Raw genomic sequence first — 20,037 nt, 5'->3', positions numbered from 1 at the left:
TCAGAATCTGGGGGGGCAATTTCTTGAATTATCACCTAATCTCTTCTCCCTCCTTTCCCCACAAAACACATGTACTGAGAATACATTATTTCGTCGCTGCATTATGCCGAATACCTTTTTTGGAGACACAGGGCTTCAAATGCCAACTCCCGTTCCTCCCGTCTAGCTTCTTCTACAGCCTGGAACTTCTCCACCGCACACTCCATCAAGATTCTCTGGATTCTGTGGACCATGCGCTGCTCAGCGGCTTCGGATTCCCGCTTCATCTTGTCTTCCATGTAATGAAGCGTTTCTTCCTTGGCTTGCCTCACTGCTTCCTTAAGCAGCATCGAAACAAAATTGAAAATGGGGATTGAGATTTAAAGAGTGGCTCAATTTTACAATACAATTCAGGATACAACTCCTTCAGCAGATCACCAAAGGAAAATTCATTCATTCATTCATTCAATCGTATTTATCGAGCGCTTACTGTGTGCAGAGCACTGTACTAAGCGCTTGGGAAGTACAAGTTGGCAACATATAGAGACGGTCCCTACCCAACAACGGGCTCACAGTCTAGGAGAGACCCTATGTCTCAGGATGACAAGGTGCCCAAGGCGTCTTGACAAAGGACTAAGAACTGATCCTCGGTTAGAATATGGGGAAAGCCTTACGGGAAAGCTCAAATGGAAAACCCCTCTGGAATCCTAATGCCATGGATCACATTGCTTCACTCATACACCCAGACATTTTTACAGCAAAATAAGATGGCGAGAAATGGAAAAAGTTAAGCGTGATTCCAAACCTGTATCGCATTTTCATGCTCCTTTTCTAAGATTTCTAGCTCATGAAGGTGCTTGATGCTTGCATTATTGATGGCTTGCTCCACTGCTGATTCTTTTACAATGTCGGCCTTGAAAGAAAAACGCTACTTAGCTGGGGCTCCGTGGAGTACTCGGATTAAGGACAAAAAGGTCTGGATTTTATTGTGGCAACTGGAAATCGGTGGAGAATCCTAGTCCAAGCATTTGGTATTGTGGTGATTTAAAAAAAAAAACAGAACTACTACAACTCAGTTTTAGCCCAATGAACTGGACCAAACTAATCTAGGTACACAGATTCAACAGAATAACCACATTCCGACTGGCACGAATATGTAAGTCAAATGCTGAACCTAGGAATTACATCAGAGGCCACTCCAATCATCACCAGGGGTACTTCCAAGTGGGGCTGCTTAGCCACATTGAACGGCAGGTTTAGCCGCGGAACCTGCCTGCCTAGTGGTACTGAAGTTGAATAATATTTCTAATCAGAATGCTCGTGACGTTCATTCATATTTATTGAGCACTTACTCTGTGCAGAGCACTGTACTAAGTGTTTGGGAGAGTACAATATAGCGATAGGCAGACACATTCCCTGCCTTAAACACAAGTTACGCCAGGAACGCACCATGACGTGATGAGGTCCTGAACTGGGCAAGAGGCTGAGTGCCCCAGCCAGCCCCCCATCTTACCTCTATCTGATGAGTAAGGGACAGAAACCCCCAGGAAGAGGCAAATAATTAGAGGCTGGTCCCTCTAGCTTGGACAAAAGGTCTCCCCCCGTCCTTTTCACCCCACAGAAACCCCTCTGCCTGCTCAAGGAGGCTAAATATCCTAATAATCACAGCCCAAAGTTTTGCTCCTCTGTGAAACTGTATGAAAGCTACACTGCTGCTAGCCATGGAGAATACTAGTCAACCGGTTAAGACGACAGAGAGTATGAAATCTAAGTTACCTGAGCCCACACTGCAGCTTGTGCTTCTTCAACACATTTCTTGATTTCCAGTCGATTATTCTCTTCTTCTCTGTGTTGAAGACTTAACCCAATCTCTGTGTATTTAAAAGAAAGTGATCTTGAGCAGTTGAAAATATTTTCCAGCCTTCTCCTTTCAACATAACCCAGTTTCTTGCATTCTTTCTGTCCCTGTAGACAAGTAGCAGAACTGGGGTTAGAACCCAGGTCCTCTGACTGCCAAGCCTGTGCTCTTTCCACTAGGCCACACTTAGTCCTCTATTAGTCCTTCTTATTAGTCCCCAGATTACTATTGGGCCATTCTGAATTCACCCCTCAGCTCTCCCTTCTCCAGATCAAACAACTCCATGACCTCTCACCGATGACCCGTTTTCCAGCCCATTAATCCTTTCTGTTGCTCTCCTCTGGGCTCCTTCCAATTTTTTCAAAAACTTCTTAAAATACAGTGACAAAAACCCGATCAATATTAGGAGTCCAGAGGGGAGAGAGGGAGGGAGTAGAGCTCCAGAGAGGGGATGAGGGAGCAGAGAGGGCTCATTTCAATAAAATGCTTTGTGAAAAGCAGTGTGGCTCAGTGGAAAAAGCACAGGCTTTGGAGTCAGAGGTCATGGGTTCAAATCCTAGCTCCGCCAATTGTCAGCTGTGTGACTCTGGGCACGTCGCTTAACTTCTCTGTGCCTCAGTTACCTCATCTGTAAAATGGGGATTAAGACTGTGAGCCCCCCGAGGGACAACCTGATCACCTTGTAACCTCTGCAGCGCTTAGAACAGTGCTTTGCACATAGTAAGCGCTTAATAAATGCCATTATTATTATTGTTATAAAAGCAAAAGAGAAGCAGTGTGGCCTAATGGGTAAAGCATGGGCCTGCCAAGTGCTTACTGTATGACCTTGGGTAAGTCCCTTAATTTCTCTGGGCTCAGTTTCCTCAGCTAAGAAATGGGAGATACCTATTTTCCCTCCTATTTAGACAGAGCCCCATGCGGGACAGGGACTGTGTCTGACCTTGTCTTTTCTCATGCTGTCATCTCCGACCCATAGCGACGCCATGGACACATCTCTCCCAGGATGCCCCACCTCCATCTGCATCATCATCATCATCAATCGTATTTATTGAGCGCTTACTGTGTGCAGAGCACTGTACTAAGCGCTTGGGAAGTACAAGTTGGCAACATATAGAGACAGTCCCTACCCAACAGTGGGCTCTCAGTATAGAATCTGCAATCGTTCTGGTAGTGGATCCATAGACTTCTCTTAGTAAAAATAGGGAAGTGGTTTACCATTGCGCCCTTCCACGCAGTAAACTTGAGTTTCCGCCCTCGGCGGCCCTGTCCCGTGCCGCTGCTGCCTAGCACAGGTGAGTTTTGACTTGTAGCCGATTGCCTTCCACTCGCTAGCCACTGCCCGAGCTAGGAATGCAATGGATAGGCCTCTGCTTTACTCTCCCTCCCGTAGTCGAGACTGGTAGAGTACTGGAAACTGTCCAGGTGTGACCCCGAGAGGGGTGTATCTGATTTAATTAACTTGTATATACCTTAGCGCTTAGAATAGTGTTTGACACATTGTAAGCACTTTACAAATACCATAAAACAAATAAGAGAGGAAAGGAAAGAGATAGGGAGGAAAAAAAAGACGTACGTAAGACATCTATCTAACCCAAGGCAAAGAGCTAGTCTGGCCTTGCTCTGATGGGTAGGTTAGGGAGGCAGAGAAAAGGGCTGTAACTACATTTGAAGAATGTGTGAGAGTGGGTGCACGTCTGAGTGGATGTACACTTGCACAAAGGTACATCAAATACAATTCATTTCGATGTTACCACACAGGCGTGCAATATCGGCTGTGGGTTCAGAGGCCCAAAAACATACACAATGCTTTTACCGGGTTAAAACAATAGTCCACACACACCAACTGAGGCAAAAGGATCTTTGGAGAAACAATGGGACGGCTGCCCTTCTTGACATCTGACCTGATGGCTAGGGATTCCCATCCCAATGCCCAATTGATCAATCGATCGATAGCAATCTACCCACATATTTCATGATTTTGTAGATATTAATCATGCTCCTTTCCAACAGCTGTCTTGCCAGACTGAAGACAAAGAGTCCTTAACTTTCCAGGCTATCCTTATAAATAAGCTTCTCTAGTCTGTCCCCATGATCAAACTTTAGATCTTCTCTACTTCTCTACTACTATGTCCTTCCTACAATTCAGCCACCAGAACTGCACCAGGTATTCCTAGATGCGGGAGTTCTGGTATTTAGGAAAAATATTCAGAGGGCTTCCTTAAACACAAGAGTGCAAGAATACACATCCTTGATTCGCCAACTTGACAGACATGCTGTCTCGAGATAGTCTCTAAAGGTTTAAACAAAGAAAAGAAGCATATCTTACCTAGTATATCCTGGTGAGTGTAAAAGCGTGTTTTAAACGGCTTGTATTCATGGATGAGATGGAATGAATCCGCAGAAGGAGGCGAAGGTACAATTTTGTCACATACTGCACAGCATACAAATTCAGTGAGATTGGGATTCCTGATCATGGTTACATTCAAGTTTATGTCTACACTTGAGATACTTAACACATCATCCCAAAGGCAGAAAGAGTAATTGGGGTTGTGTTTTTCTATGCAAAACAGAATTTTTTTTGATTGCTGGGAGAACTGTAAAGGCCACTATTTATAGGTGGCTGTCAAGGAGCTAGAGGCACCGATAGATAGATTCTGCAACCTACAGTGTGGGGCATGAAAAGATTTTCTGGTGACTTCGGGACTTGTAACTCTCACTTGCTATCTTCCTTAGCAACTGTTGCTAGGGAAGCCATGCTTTGCTCACAAAAGCATCTTGAAATAATGGCAGACCTAACACCAGCTAATATTGTCTCCTACAATCCCCTGGAGGCTTTTGTTTCCTTGCATTAATGTTATTTAAATGAATGATTCCCCTGATGCCAGCCATGCACGGCACATCCCAATTTCTCCCACACAGGGCTATTGGTGCCTGAAGCTTTTGTCATAAATTCCACCACATCCAAAAGGAACCATTCCTTTCACAGAGCAAGGACCGCCGATAATCTGTCAATTCATTCCATGAAGATACTCATGGGAAGTCAGAATAAATGCAATTCCCGGTTGAAAGACTGGTTGCCGACTGTGGCCAAACACTGCCCAAAAATAGGTGACACGGTGTACTCAGATCAGCATTATGATGACATAATGAATTAGTGATGTCAAGCTTCTTGCTCAGTCCAATTCCTTCCATTAAATGAAAACAATTTTCTACTTATATTTTGATGGTGCAGAGCTACCGGTTTATGTTATGGCACAAAACTCATAGACCTAGACTCGGCATTTACAGATAATTAAGTTATACAAGACTTCTCGGGGGGACACCCATGTTTGCGTTAGAGATCTACGGCCTTGTACACTGTGAGCCCTATTATTGGACAGGAACTGTATTCCTTTGGATTATCGTCCATCTACATCAGTGCTTGACACCAAATGCTTATCATTCAACTAATGATATTTACTGGGTGCTTAATGTGTGTAGAGCATTATACTTAGCACTTGGGAGCAAACAACACAATAGAGTTAGTAGACACAATCCCAGACCTCTAGCCTAGTCAAGGAGCTAACTACTCACCTTCTGAGTGTAAGTGAATCCTTTTGTGAAAGGTTTGCAAATACCAAACAGGAGCAAAAGTGAAGTGAATAGTGTCCTGTCCAGCAGAGATCAGTGATATAATTCAGCTCTTAACCTCGACAGGCAGTAAGTGTTGTCTGTGGTGCTTTCCAGGCCTTTAATTCTGTACACTTCCCTCCTATATAAAGAACTGCATTTCAGTAAAATTCAGGACCCAGTACCGTATTCACATATCCACACTGATTTGGATCCGGCTTTTTATGATCATTTTTTGAAAGAGTAATCTTTTTTTGGCCTGAATCTGCATGGGACCAGATGGATATTTGGTGCCAGCCTGGAAATAGTAGGAGGTTTTGCCATGTGGCTACAGTGCACTAGTCCCCGCTCTAAACCCGCCCCGGGGAATTCTGAGGGCACTGACTGACGGACATCACCTCACACTTTCTCACACCCTACTGCTGCCCCAGAGTCCAGGAAGGCTGTAATAATAGACTGTGAGCCCAATGTTGGGTAGGGACTGTCTCTATATGTTGCCGATTTGTACTTCCCAAGTGCTTAGTACAGTGCTCTGCACATAGTAAGCACTCAATAAATACGATTGATGATGATGGGGACCCAGAAGTACTTTTGGGGAGAGGCCTGGCTGACTGGGAGCATGACCTAGTGGATGCGGCACAGGGCTGGGAGTCAGAAGACCCTGGGTTCTAATCCTGGCTCTGCCACTTTTCCACTGTGTGACCTTGAGCAAGTCACTTCTCCGGGCCTCAGTTCCCTCATCTCCATGTAAAACAGGGATTACGACTGGGAGCGCCATGTGGGACACGGTCTGTGTTCATCCTGTTTAGCCTGCGTTTACCCCGCTTAGTAGAGTATCTGGCATATGGAAACAAATACCATTTTTAGAGAAACAGCAAAAACATCACCTATTGCTTTGAAGCCTTTTCCTAATAACAGACTACATTAAATTCTCCCAACATTAACGGGCTAAGGAGTCGGAAGTAATTACCGCCACTAAAGTGGATTCTGTGGCATTTTGGAAACAATTTTTAGGAGTCAGGAGATTCTCCTGTGACAGAAAAAGGAGACACAAAACCTGAACTCACAAGTAAGAGATAATGATTTGGAACTTGAAAGTGCATTTTGAACTATTTTGGGGTAAAATTGGCCCACCTTCCTGAGCTTGAAGGAGACTGTAGAAATGATGCAGTTGGGGGTGGGTGGGAAGGGGGCAAACACCTTTCCAGAGTTAGAAGGCAGTTGTCAAACTGAATATACAAATGAGATCACTTCTGTTTATATATAGAAAACCCCTCAACTTTATTTGCCCCAATCTCAATACATCTCCTGAAAAACTGGTTCTTAAATCAGAATATACTCACTCTTTGAGGGCAGGGATTAAAACAGTGCTCTGGAACTAGGAGTTTCCCAGTAGTGTGCTATACCCAATATAGTGTTCTACATACAGGAGACACTAAAGAGCACTGTGCAGAGTAATAATAATAATGATGGCATTTATTAAGCGCTTACTATGTGCAAAGCACTGTTCTAAGCGCTGGGGAGGATATAAAGTGATCAGGTTGTCCCACGTGGGGCTTAGTCTTAATCCCCATTTTACAGATGAGGGAACTGAGGCACAGAGAAGTTAAGTGACTTTGAACCCATGACCTCTGACTTCCAAGCCTGGGCTCTTTCCACTGAGCCACCCTGCTTCTTGAGTAAGCATTCAATAAATACCACTGATGATAAAGCTGATAATTAAGTAAAATTTGTTGGTTATTTCAGAGCTGGATAAAGAGCTAGATAGATGACAGTCAAGGGAAAGACAAACCGATGTAAATCCTAACATGGTCACTATTAAGACTTTAAAGACACTAAACCTAACTAGAAGTAACACCACCTCATCAATGCCTACATAAGTTCTAGCACCAGTTTAACTCCACCTGTGCAACAGGACAGCTCTAATTAGGCAGTCCTCAATGAAGCAATTTTTGAGCTGAAGTCCAGCTGAGCAATATAATTTAAACTGTTTTAATAATTCAAGCATTTCCTATGCATTTCCTGAATTTTTACCATGCTCAGTTAGCTGCATTTCCAATTATCTGACCTATTCTAGGTCCTAATTGGCTTGGATAATTAAGGCTCCACTATAATTACAATCACATGTTGTACAGATTGAGCCTTCACGGTGGAGCTAGTGGAGTATTTGATCATTAGGCACATAGACAGCTGCATCCAGGATAACTAGAGAACTCATGAAGATAATGTAATAGATTTCATTCTAAATAGTGGTCAAGACCTGGTGTTGGCCTAGAGGAAAGAGCCCAGGACTGGGTGTCAGGAGAACTGGATTCTCATCCTGGCTCTTCCACGTGCCTGCTGTGAGACCTGACGACAAATCACTTCCTTGTGTCTCAGTTATCTCATCTGCAAAATGGGGGTTAAATTCTTGTTCTCCCTCTCTCACATTGAGAGCCTAATGCGGGAGAGGGACTGCGTTCGACCCTATTATCTTGTGCCTACCCTAGCCCCTAGTACTTGAAATACAGTAAGCAGTGCTTGGCACCAAGTAAGTGCTTAAGAAATACTACCATCATCATCATTATTATTATTAATAAATGCATCTATTATTAATAAGCATCATGACTGAAAAAATAAGTAACTTACTGTAAAAGCCTGGAGACTACTGATTAATCACTTAGGAGGCTCTGGGGAGAATGGATGCAACAGAACTAGAGATTCCTTCATTCGATCCTATTTATTGAGTGCTTACTGTATGCAGAGCACTGTACTAAATGCTTGGGAGAGTACAATATAACAACAGACACATTCCTGCATGCATGGCTAGCTAGCGGGATAAGCGACAAGGGAGAGAAACAGAAAGTTCATAATGAGGGCGAACTGGAAATTAAGGCAGGCCTAAAAGTTGCTTGAGGAGGACCTTGCACGGGATATGGAAAGTAACACAACAGATTCTTCAAATATATCAAAAGCAGAAACCTGGTGACTAATGAGGGGGGCCACTTTACAATCATAGGGTAAGAGGAGCCCTCAGGGATGAGAAGCTATTAGCTGCAAATCTCAATAAATCTTTTAGTTTGGTTTTTACTGCAGAAGATGCAGTGTGGTCTAGGAGAAAAGCAAACAGGCCTGAGAGTCAGAGGACCTGGGTTCTAATCCCAGCTCCGCTGTGTGACCTTGAGCAAGTCACCTAAATTCTCTGTGCCCCAGTTACCTCATCTGTAAAGTGAAGACTGAAGCTGTGAGCCCCATGAGGGGAATGGACTGCGCCCAACCAGATTATCTTTATCTACCCCAGTGCTTAACATATAGGAAACACTTAACAAATAAAATAATAACACAGAGAAAACGTTATGGGAGATTTCCACGCCCAAACGGCTTTTGAAGCAGATATGCCAGAGGAACTGGGACAGAGTGGGGAGTCCAAAAAATTGCACTAGCCCAAACTTATAAACAAATGATTGGGACCAAGACATTACCCACTGAGAGTTCTGAAGGAGTTCAAAGGAAATTTGCAGCACTTTTGGTTAGAGTGCGTAACTTTTCATGACATGTGCTAACAAGGTGAATCCAGAATTGTTCTTCACCAAATCCCACAAAACCAGGACAAGGGGGACAACCAGGACACTGAACCAAGAATTTCTGGCCCCTGTATGGTACTTTCTCAAGGGATTTAGTGCAAGGAAACTGTTGGTGAAGCTTTTGTTCTGTGTGAAGAGGAGACCACAGATTCAGTTTTGAAAAATATAATTTAATGTAGAAGTCCGGTTGCCAACTGTTATTCTTTTTCTGTACTTCAACAGCAATACACGTGACATTTCACACTCAGTCTTTCCGCTTTCGGAACTCAGGGCACCAAATATAACACTGTGAAATAATCTACCTCTTTAATCCCATTTAGATGTTCTTCTCCTCATATATCTGGCTCCCTCACTGTCAACTGCTTCATAGAGTTCTTTTTTGTTCTCTTGAGTTGCATGGAGGTAACCGATGTAAGCCACGCAGAGTGTAAGGGTTATCAATCCAAAAGCCATAACGGGTTTATTCTGTCAAAAACACAAACAACAAAAAGCAACCAAATGTACAGGTAGTATCAGTGGAAGTACACTAAGTAATTACTGATGAGCTGTGTATCTTGCTCCAATCCTCCCCTGCCCCCACCGGGAAGAATCATTATTATCAAAACAATATTTACTGTAAATACTGCCTCATTAATTAACATTTATAGAGCCCTTTTTATAGTTAATCCTCTGTTAGTAGGGGGCTGATTATTCACATTCTGCCAGTTTCAGCATTGCTTGCTTAGTAGGTGGGGCCAAGGAGGGGTGACACTCAAATGAGTTCTGAAACATTAGCAGCTCTCTTCAAACACTTCCTGGGAGAAGGTTGGGTACTGATTTTGATGACAGAAATGAAAATAATAATAATGTTGGCATTTGTTAAGCGCTTACTATGTGCAAAGCACTGTTCTAAGCGCTTGGGGGGATACAAAGTGATCAGGTTGTCCCACGTGGGGCTCACAGTCTTAATCCCCATTTTACAGATGAGGTAACAAATGATCTCTGCTCTTTCCCACATCCTCACTGTCACAGACAATCCGGAGTTTGAAAAAAGACTTTTGAATCGTTTCCATGAGCCACAACGGTAATAACACAAGCTCCCTGTGAGCAGGGATCACAGCTAGCAATTCTATTATACTCTCCCAAGTGCTTAGTGCAGTGCTGTGCACATGGTAAGACACTCGATAAATATGATGGGTTGACATTTGTACAGTATGAACGATTTAAATTCAAGAGGATGAAAGAAAATCATTTCTAAAGGATCAGATCCTGCTGGAAAGTAACTAGCTGTTTGCAGTTAGGAGCCTTTTGGTGATTCCATTAAACTATTATATTTTAATGCACAATGTTTCAAAGAGGCCCGCTAATGATCTTAAATCAATCAATCAATCATATTTATTGAGCGCTTACTATGTGCAGAGCACTGTACTAAGCGCTTGGGAAGTACAAATTGGCAACATATAGAGACAGTCCCTACCCAACATTGGGCTCACAGTCTAAAAGGGGGGAGACAGAGAACAAAACCAAACATACTAACAAAATAAAATAAATAGAATAGATATGTACAAGTAAAATAAATAAATAAATAAATAGAGTAATAAAGCACTCTATTAAAGCACTCAAAAGGCTGCCAACAGAATAGCTTGCTCACTCTCCAGTTCTGGTGCCTCATCTGCAAGGAAACTGCAAGTGCTTGATTTCAACTGTACAGATTCGTAGTAGAAATTTTCTATTTTTAAACAAAAAACATTTATAAAAACAAAAGCCCGCTCAAGGAGGAATGATCTCCATTCTATTTTCTGCCACAAACTACAAACACAAAGCTTCAAAACCTAAAAGCATCAATAACAAATCATTTTGTTTAAAGGGAACCCTGGCTCTAATGTCTAAAAAGTTAACTTCGACTAAAGACACAGTTGCAGCGGCTTTTGCATGCATTTCTTACGGGTTTAATGAAGAGTTCTGGATTCACAGCTCGAAATAAGGTGGTTGTTCGGGCTCCCCGAAGGCCGGGAATTCGATAGTCCTTCTCTTTGGGCGGCTCATTTTTTGAGGATGGGGGTTCAGGTGCTGAAGACATCTTGATTAGCAGTGACCTGTTACTTAGAAAAGAAAATAAGAGAGTTTTCTTCACAATCTTACACTGTGCTTAACTCCCCTTATAATTATTTTACCTCATTCGGTACACGGTATTGTCTCAATGATTTTTTTCTAGATACACATGGCAATTTGCAAATTTTCAAAAATTCTAAAACGAGCATGTTATTTGCTACTTCTCTCAACAAACCCGTTTGAAAGTTAACACTATTGCCCTCAACTTGAAGAAATTAAGAAACACAAACAGCTTTTGCTCACTGTTAGGATGAGTTGAATCTTCAAGAAGCAATGTGGCCTAGTGACAGAGCACGGGCCTGGGTTCTAATTCTGCCTCTGCCACTGGCCTACTCGTGACCTTGGGCACGAGTCCCTCATTCATTCATTGAATCGTATTTATTGAGCGCTTACTGCGTGCAAAGCACTGTACTAAGCGCATCGAAAGTACAATTCGGCAACAGACACTCTCGAAGGGGGAGGCAGATAACAAAACAAGTAGACAGGCATCAATAGAAACAAAAATAAATAGAATTATCAGTTTCCTCCCTTGTAAATGCCTGTTCTCCCTCCTCTAAGACTGTGTAAACTTCACTCAGCATGAGAATATTTACACTTATCTTGATTCATTCTTTCATCTACAGTCTAGCCAAAACCCAGAGTGAAAATACACATTCTGGCAAAACTAAATCAATCAATCGTATTTATTGAGCGCTTACTGTGTGCACAGCACTGGACTAAGCGCTTGGGAAGTACAAATTGGCAACATATATATATAAATATATTAGGCTTCTTGGTAAGGGTCACAGCAAACCCCAGATAACTACAATTAATATCTGTGACACTGACACTAAATTTCCTAATTTGTAAAGTGGGGAATAAAAGATCTGCTTTTCTTACCTTCTACTGTGGTCGGGACGGGGACTATTTCTGATCTCTGATCACGCTGTATTTGCCACAGTGCTTAGCAAGAAGAAAACACGGAAGTGCTAATGTGTTTACAAGCCCAACATTAGACGATGTATGTGAAAGTGAGCTCCTATACAACACTGATCCCTGTGCAGCCTATTCAAAAACACGATTATGTTGAAGAGACGCTCCAGATTCTCAACACTTTAGAGTAGTGGGTGTTTGGAGATGTGAAAGCTGTACCTACCGATTTTGTAGCTCTTCACATCCTGGCCTGACATCTGGTGGAGCCGAACTAAAATGGCCACAAAACAGGCCAAGCAGAAGGGGCGGGGGACGCAGGAACCTGAGTAATGAAAATAATAATAGTGATGGCATTTGTTAAGTGCTTACTATGTGCAAAGCGCTGTCCTAAGCGCTGGGGGGGGGGGGGGATACAAGGTGGGGATACAAGGTGATCAGGTTGTCCCACGTGGGGCTCACAGTCTTCATCCCCATTCTACAGAAGAGGGAACTGAGGGCCAGAGAAGTGAAGTGACTTGCCCAAAGTCACACAGCAGACAAGTTGCGGAGTCAGAATTAGAACCCACGACCTCTGACCCCCAAGCCCGGGCTCTCTCCATTGAGCCACGCTGCTTCTCAATCCATGAATTGGTTAATCTGTTCCTGAACAATCAATCAATCAATCAATCGTATTTATTGAGCGCTTACTGTGTGCAGAGCACTGGACTAAGCGCTTGGGAAGTCCAAGTTGGCAACATCTAGAGACAGTCCCTACCCAACAGTGGGCTCACAGTCTAAAATGGGGAGACAGAGAACAAAACTAAACATACTAACAAAATAAAAGAAATAGAATAGATATGTACAAGTAAAACAAATAAATAGAGTAATAAATATGTACAAACATATATACGTATATACAGGTGCTGTGGGGAAGGGAAGGAGGTAAGATGAGGGGGATGGAGAGGGGGACGAGGGGGAGAGGAAGGATCAAAAAACATATGCCTTTGTAACGTCTTTCAAATGTATTTTAATCTGCCCTCACACAGTATAAGCAGCGGGGCTCAGTGGCAAAAGCCCGGGCTTGGGGGTTGGAGGTCGTGGGTTCTAATCCCGACTCTGCCACCTGTCTGCTGTGTGACCTTGGGCAAGTCACTTCACTTCTCTGGGCCTCAGTTCCCTCATCTGCAAAACGGGGATGAGGACTATCAGCCCCACGTGGGCCAAACTGATTACCTTGCATCTACCCCGGTGCTTACAGCAGTGCTTGGCACATAGTAAGCGCTTAACAAATGCCATTATTTTTACTCCCCCGGCACTTATTACAGTTTAGGGAGTATTACAGAGAAGCAGCGTGACTCAGTGGAAAGAGCACACGGGCTTTGGAGTCAAGAGGTCGTGGGTTCGAATCCCGGCTCCACCACAAGTCTGCTGTGTGACCTTGGGCAAGTCACTTAACTTCTCTGAGCTTCAGTTCCCTCATCTGTAAAAATGGGGATTAAGACTGTGAGCCCCACGTGGGACAACTTGATCACACTGTATCCCCCCCCCAGCGCTTAGAACAGTGCTTTGCACATAGTAAGCACTTAACAAATGCCATTATTATTGTTATTATTATAGAGAAGCAGCGTGGCTCAGTGGAAAGAGCCTGGGCTTTGGGGTCAGAGACCATGGGTTAAAATCCCAGCTCTGCCAACTGTCAGCTGTGTGACTTTGGGCAGGTCACTTCACTTCTCTGGGCCTCAGTTCCCTCATCTGCAAAATGGGGACGAGGAATGTGAGCCCCACGTGGGACAACCTGATTGCCTTGTAACCTCCCCATTGCTTAGAGCAGTGCTTTGCACAGAGTAAGCGCTTAATAAATGCCATTATTATTATTATTACAGTGCCTGGCACATAGTAATCAATTAACTTTTTTTAAAAATAAAGGTCCAACCCCCTCCCCCCCCGTGGTAGTACAAGCAGGGCTACATGGTGGGAAGGTAAACCTGGACATAACAAGGCCATAACACCTACCCCTTCCCCCACTGACGGCTGCGCGCTTACGTCAGCGCGTATGTGCGTGCTTACGTAAGCGCGTACGTGCGGCGGGACCCCCGCTGCCTCCCGCGCCGCGGCGCGGAGAGAGTGACCGAGTCCGCCTCGCCGCCCCCAACAGCGACCCCTCCCGTCCGGAGGCCGCAGCCCAGCCCAGGCAGGACGCGCTGCCTGGCCTGAGGCCTCCCCTAGTAATAATCAATCAATCAATCGTATTTATTGAGCGCTTACTGTGTGCAGAGCACTGGACTAAGCGCTTGGGAAGTACAAGTCGGCAACACATAGAGACAGTCCCTACCCAACAGCGGGCTCACAGTCTAGAAGGGGGAGATGGAGAACAAAACCAGACTAACAAAATAAAATAAATAGAATGGATATGTACAAGTAAGATAAATAAATAAATAGAGTAATAAATATGTACAAACATATATACATATGTACAGATGCTGTGGGGAAGGGAAGGAGGAAAGATGGGGGAGATGGAGAGGGGGACGAGGGGGAGAGGAAGGAAGGGGCTCAGTCTGGAAAGGCCTCCTGGAGGAGGTGAGCTCGCAGTATAATAATAATTCATTCAATCGTATTTATTGAGCGCTTACTGTGTGCGGAGCACTGTACTAGGCGCTTGGGAAGTTCAGGTCGGCAACATATAGAGACGGTCCCTACCCGACTGCGGGCTCACAGCCTAGAAGGGGGAGACGGGCGACAAAATAAAATAAACAGAATAAATATGTACAAGTAAAATCAATCAATAAATAGAGTAATAAATACGTACAGATATATATACATATGTGCAGGTGCTGTGGGGAGGGGAAGGAGGTAAGGCAGGGGGATGGGGAGGGGGAGGAGGGGACCTATGGAGACGGTCCCTCCCCAACAGCGGGCACACAGTTTAGAAGCGGGAGACAGACGACAAAACATATTAAAAAAATAAATAGAATAAATATGTACAAGATAAATGAATAGAGTAATAAATACGTATAAACATATATACATATTTACAGATGCTTGTGGGGAGGGGAAGGAGGTAAGGTGGGAGGGATGGGGAGGAGATCCAGGGCATAATAATGGCATTTATTAAGCACTTACTATATGCAAAGCACTGTTCTAAGCACTGGGGGGTTACAAGGTGATCAGGTTGTCCCACGGGGGGCTCACAGTCTTAATCCCCATTTTACAGATGAGGTAACTGAGGCCCAGAGAAGTTAAGTGACTTGGCCAAAGTCACACAGCTGACAGTTGGCGGAGCCGGGGTTTGAACCCCTGACCTCTGACTCCAAAGCCCATGCTCTTTCCACTGAGCCACGCTGCTTCTCTAATAAAAATGATGGTATTTGTTAAGTGCTTACTATGTGCCAAGCGCTGTTCTAAGCGCTGGGGGCAGATACACGGTAATCAGGTTGTCCCACGTGGGGCTCACGGTCTTATTCCCCGTTTTACAGATGAGGGAACTGAGGGCGGACGAAGGGGAAGGGGCTGCAGAGGGTTGGGAAGAGGAGCTTGCAGGGTGGGGGGCAAGATTTGCAAACTGGAGGGTGGATTAGAGGGAGTGCCTAGGGCAAGGGCCCATTGTGGTTCAATGGAAAGAGCCAGAGGTCATGGGTTCTAATCCCGCCTCTGCCAACTGTCAGTTGGGTGACTTTGGGCAAGTCACTTCACTTCTCTGTGCCTCAGCTATCTGTAAAATGGGGATGAAGACTGTGGGACAATCTGATCACCTTGTATCCTCCCCAGCGCTTAGAACAGTGCTTTGCACATAGTAAGCGCTTAACAAATGCTATCATTATTATTGCACTGTCAAGACACAACCTAAGTAGTAAACGAGAATCGTTTTGGACTCATGACCCTGGCAAGAGGGACTGTCCACTTGCTCAAAAGAGGGTCGAGGGGCACTCCTTTTAACAAGAGGTCTGGCGCTCCACCTCGGGCCCATTCTGAGGAATAAAAACTTAGTTTTAAAAAGAACCAGTCACATCAAACCACCAGTACCAGCATAAGGCTCTCAGGGCAGGAGTAGATGTCTCCTGTTTTGGGCTGGTTTTTTTTTATGGTATTTGGTAAGCATTTGCTATGTGTCAAGCACTGTTCTGAGCATTAGGGTAGACACAAGTTAATTAAGATGCTGTCCTTGTCCTACATGAAACTCACAGTCTAAGCAGGAGGGAGAACAGGTACACAATCCCCATTTCACAGTTGAAGCTGAGGCACAGAGAAGTTAAGTGACTTGACCAAAGCCACACAGCAGGCAAGTGGCGTAGCTGGGACCAGAACAGAGAGCGATGGATGGGCAAGGGCTGTTCAGGGGTGAGAGGAGTGTGGTCTAGTGGCTAGAGCCCGGGCCTGGGAGTAGGAAGGATCTGGGTTCTAATTATGACGCTGCCACTTTACTGTGGTGTGACCTTGGGCAACTCACTTCTCTCTGTGCCTCAGTTACCTCATCTGTAAAATGAATGATTGTGAGCACTATGCGGGACAGGGACTTGGTCCAACCCTATCTGCTTGTATCCACACCAGCGCTTAGTACAGTGCCTGGCACATAGTAAGCACTTAACTGCCCCTTCTGCCTCTTTTCATCAGTCTCTGTTTCTCCTTTTCTGCAGTTGTCCATCTTTCTAAATGAGCCACACTCACCTTAATGGTAACAGCTAGGACAAAATATGCAAGAGAGTCTCTTTCAAAGCACACATTATCTTTGATCTGAAAAGCAACTCCATTACAACGCTCTCACTCCACAATCTCTCCCTACCTCTTTTTTTGTTTGTTAGCTTCATCCATGTCTCCACATGTGTTTGTCTCCTTGTCCGTTATATTTCTCCAATACAAGTCTTCTCTTTGTCCATGGTTTTCCCTCTCTCCTTCCTTCTCTCTTCCTGTTTCTCTCTTTCCTTGGCTTGGACACTGGGTTGAACTGTGTGAAACGCCTAGTGGGAGAAGAGAAGAAAAAGACTGGGCAAAAAAAAAAGAGGAAAGAGAACTGGAGGAAGAGGAGGAGAGAGGGACAGGAAAGGAGAGGCCAAGAAATAAAATGGAAATTCACCAAGAGCGGGAAGAACAAGGAACAAAATGATGAGGGAGGAAAATAAATAGAAATCTTCAACGTATACTTTATATTTTGATGCTATGACTAGTTGAAAATCCTGTCTGCTGCTTTGAAACTCACCCTTATCACACCACCCCTTTCTTGAAGCTAACTATATGCAGCATTCTCCAAATGAAAACCTGACATCCACAGTGGAGTTGGGGTGAAGGATTAGGAGAAAGGAAAAAGGAAGGTGCATAAACATCAGCTCAGATCCCACTACCATGTGGTGTGGGATTCTTGGGGCTTTGTCCTATTAAATCCCTGCTTTACAGTCATATGGGTGGATACTGTAGCTTTTAGTGTGTTTATATGTACATATGTTTATGGATGAGTTTTATTCCATTAAAACAAAAACAGAAATACATGTTGTAAAATGACTGATTTTCTCTTGCCTTTGACCTTGACTTATCAATAAAGTTTCGCCTACCTCTGAAACCAGAGAAACTCCCAAACCCAGCTGGTTTTCTCTGGTTTTAAGCTTCATTAAAACACTTTATACACAATAGGTGCTGGAAGACAATCTGCGGGCAGATAAAGTAAGAATTTCAGAGCTGAGGTAGTTTTTGTTAGCTGAAATGGACCCTACTGCAATCACCGCTGGGATGCAGCAAAATCTTCTAGAAAATAAGCAGTGAGGGCACAAAATCCCTAACTTGCATTTTTCTGCATCGAAAAAGCACTCTATTTACCAGCCAGAACAAGGCCAAAGAAATCTCTGGAGTTAGAAGGCAGTTTCTCATAAAAATGAGCAACATGAAATGATTAAGCTAAAAGACTAATGAAAATAAGAACTCATTAAAATGGAAATAACTTTTTAAAAATCCCCCGAGGGACAATAAACAGGCTAATTAATGGTCTAATTAAAATCCAGATACAGACATCACCCACAGTAAGCGGTTAATATATCTGATTGATTGATACAGATCAATGAATAAAGTCAAAATCTGGTTTAGAAAAGAAGAAAATAATTTTGTATTATTTTTAAAGTTTGCTGATATGGATTCAGGTTTTGCAGTTTAATCATCTTTATTTCAGGGAACCTCATCAAAATTAACCAGCTAGGATTGTATTATATATACAAACACCAGGAATGAACTCTGTTAAGCTTAGGGTGGCTGTTTGTCCATTTTTACTGGCAGTCCAGTTTTCAGCTATTGTCACACAATAAAAAAACACACGTGTTTTTGGAAAAGGGGGTCGGTACTGGTTATCTATAGATAATATATATAATATATTATTATTATTATTATTATTAATAATAATAATAATAATAATAATAATAATAATAATGGCATTTGCAGTGGACCTTCTAGATCTGACTGGCCGAGTATACCTGACATTTGCCCAGAATGCTCATTTATAATGATGGGAGTTTAGTATTATAAACGTATTTGGCTAGGTTAAGGCATACATACTCCAAACAGGGACACAAACATCTGAGAGAGTGACCAATTACACTGGACTGAAACGTTTTCAGAATCACCTTTGTTATTTCTAACGGGTGATGGCACGACACCTGAGCTTATGGAACCCACCCTTACCTCTGCTTTGAACGATCCTCCTGGGTACCCATCTGAGAACACACTGTGGTAGTTAGCTTTAGGGATACCCCACCTCAAGGAGAAGGCTGTCAGCATTTTTCTGATATCAGGATTTAGTAGGGTGTATGCATGTTTTGGGTCAATATTTATGGCATGGGATGTCATCTGCTGAACATATAAGTCGTTGTTGTGACAACACAGGAGTTGGAGCAATCCACAGAGTCTCCAAAAATAAGTACTTCTTGGAAGCCTTTGCCCTGCATCTAAATGAGATGTGTAAAGAAGCTCCTGGCTGGCACTTGAAGAATCAAAAGGCAGATAGGTGCTAAGATTTCCTCCTCATTCACGAAATTGAACGCTTGTACATTGGCCGCCCCTGGAACAATTGAGGTGACCATGCTAAATACTAAACCACTAACTTATCCTATCCCCAGCTCTACTGCTCACCTTGCCATTTGGAAATGCATTTTGATGGCACTTCTTTTTCCATCTCTCTGGTTGACTGGTACCTGAATGATAACCCTTGGCCTTTCTGCAAAACAAGCTAGAAAGAAAACAGCTCACAAAATGATTTAATTCTTTCCAATAAGAGATTTGAAGTTATGTAAAACAACAATACCTCAGTTTCTTCATCTGTAAACTGGGTACAATAGTCAGTACTCACCTCGCTGAAGTGGCAGTAAGTGAGAGGAAAGTAAGATGGGGATAATTATTATTAAGCAAATATTTAACAATTGCTGTTTTTTTGGATAATGACACAACCATAAGGCACTGGGCCTTCTGGGGAAGACAAACAGGGCTGGAAGAGTTTTGTCCAGAAAAATCAGATTGTTCTTAAGTTCCAAAGACAATCATTACCAACTTGCATGTGTTCATTTTTGCTACTGGAAAAAATAAGTCTGTGGGTGGAATCACACACACTACGACGTTTACAAGTCATGAAAAACCCTCAGGATTCTACAGCATTTGAATTCATTTCCCATATGCAAAAGGCGACCTATTTCACAGGCTACAGAGAGTGAGTGGGCCTAGAGACAAGACACAAATTTGCACGGAATATCACAAAAAAACCCGAGGGCCGAATATAGTTGCAATCCCTCTGAGTGCGGAGGACACACAAAATGGCATCAGTGGGCAGCAGGAAAAGGATGGAACCCAGCTGGGGAAGAGGAAGAGAACCAAGCCCCAATCTCCCCTCTCTGGATCTTTCCCTTCCCAGAATCTTCTGGGGAACTGCTTAGGGAGAGGGCGACTTATGTTGGTTGAAAGTGGTCCACAAAAGAGTTTATCCTGTGTTCCAAGGGAACACAGCGATGTCTGGGTGGCCGAAGGTAAAGCTGAAAAGACAGATGCAGGATGTTTCTCTAGATCATAAAGATGACCCACAGAACC

The 20,037-nt window shown here is 43.6% G+C and overlaps 2 protein-coding genes across 8 annotated transcripts in view; both read right to left on the bottom strand.

Moving 5' to 3' along the window:
• Positions 1-4,916, bottom strand: part of CFAP206 (cilia and flagella associated protein 206) — a 42,128-nt gene extending 37,212 nt beyond the window's left edge. For 2 of the 3 annotated variants that reach the window (XM_038761337.1, XM_038761343.1), the window contains exons 1-4: positions 4,164-4,915; positions 1,756-1,850; positions 785-892; positions 115-317 (exon numbers count right to left, since the gene is read on the bottom strand). In XM_038761337.1, coding sequence (XP_038617265.1) covers positions 115-317; positions 785-892; positions 1,756-1,850; positions 4,164-4,311 — 554 coding nt within the window. In that variant the 5' untranslated portion in view covers positions 4,312-4,915. Of the gene's footprint in view, positions 1-114; positions 318-784; positions 893-1,755; positions 1,851-4,163 lie in introns of all 3 variants that reach the window. The other variant, XM_038761339.1, reaches the window with a different exon arrangement.
• A 3,856-nt stretch (positions 4,917-8,772) lies between these two features.
• On the bottom strand, positions 8,773-19,164 carry SMIM8 (small integral membrane protein 8). 5 transcript variants are annotated; one of them, XM_038761256.1, is made up of 5 exons: positions 19,093-19,164; positions 16,769-16,943; positions 12,236-12,334; positions 10,934-11,090; positions 8,773-9,474 (listed from the first exon to the last, which is right to left on the bottom strand). In XM_038761256.1, exons 1-5 carry the CDS (start codon positions 19,133-19,135, stop codon positions 9,316-9,318), a joined length of 633 nt encoding a protein of 210 aa, XP_038617184.1. In that variant the 5' UTR covers positions 19,136-19,164; the 3' UTR covers positions 8,773-9,315. The 5 variants fall into 5 exon arrangements, with proteins under 5 accessions (XP_038617184.1, XP_038617185.1, XP_038617186.1 ...); XM_038761257.1 differs by having other exon boundaries at positions 10,934-11,084; positions 19,093-19,161; XM_038761258.1 differs by lacking the exons at positions 16,769-16,943; positions 19,093-19,164 and adding an exon at positions 14,005-14,028.
• Between the last annotated feature and the right edge of the window lie 873 nt (positions 19,165-20,037).

This window comes from Tachyglossus aculeatus, chromosome 19, assembly GCF_015852505.1.
Source record: "Tachyglossus aculeatus isolate mTacAcu1 chromosome 19, mTacAcu1.pri, whole genome shotgun sequence".
Taxonomy (NCBI): Eukaryota; Metazoa; Chordata; class Mammalia; order Monotremata; family Tachyglossidae; genus Tachyglossus; species Tachyglossus aculeatus.
The sequence above is the reverse complement of the archived record's forward strand: the minus strand, read 5'-3'. Positions and strand labels throughout refer to the sequence as shown.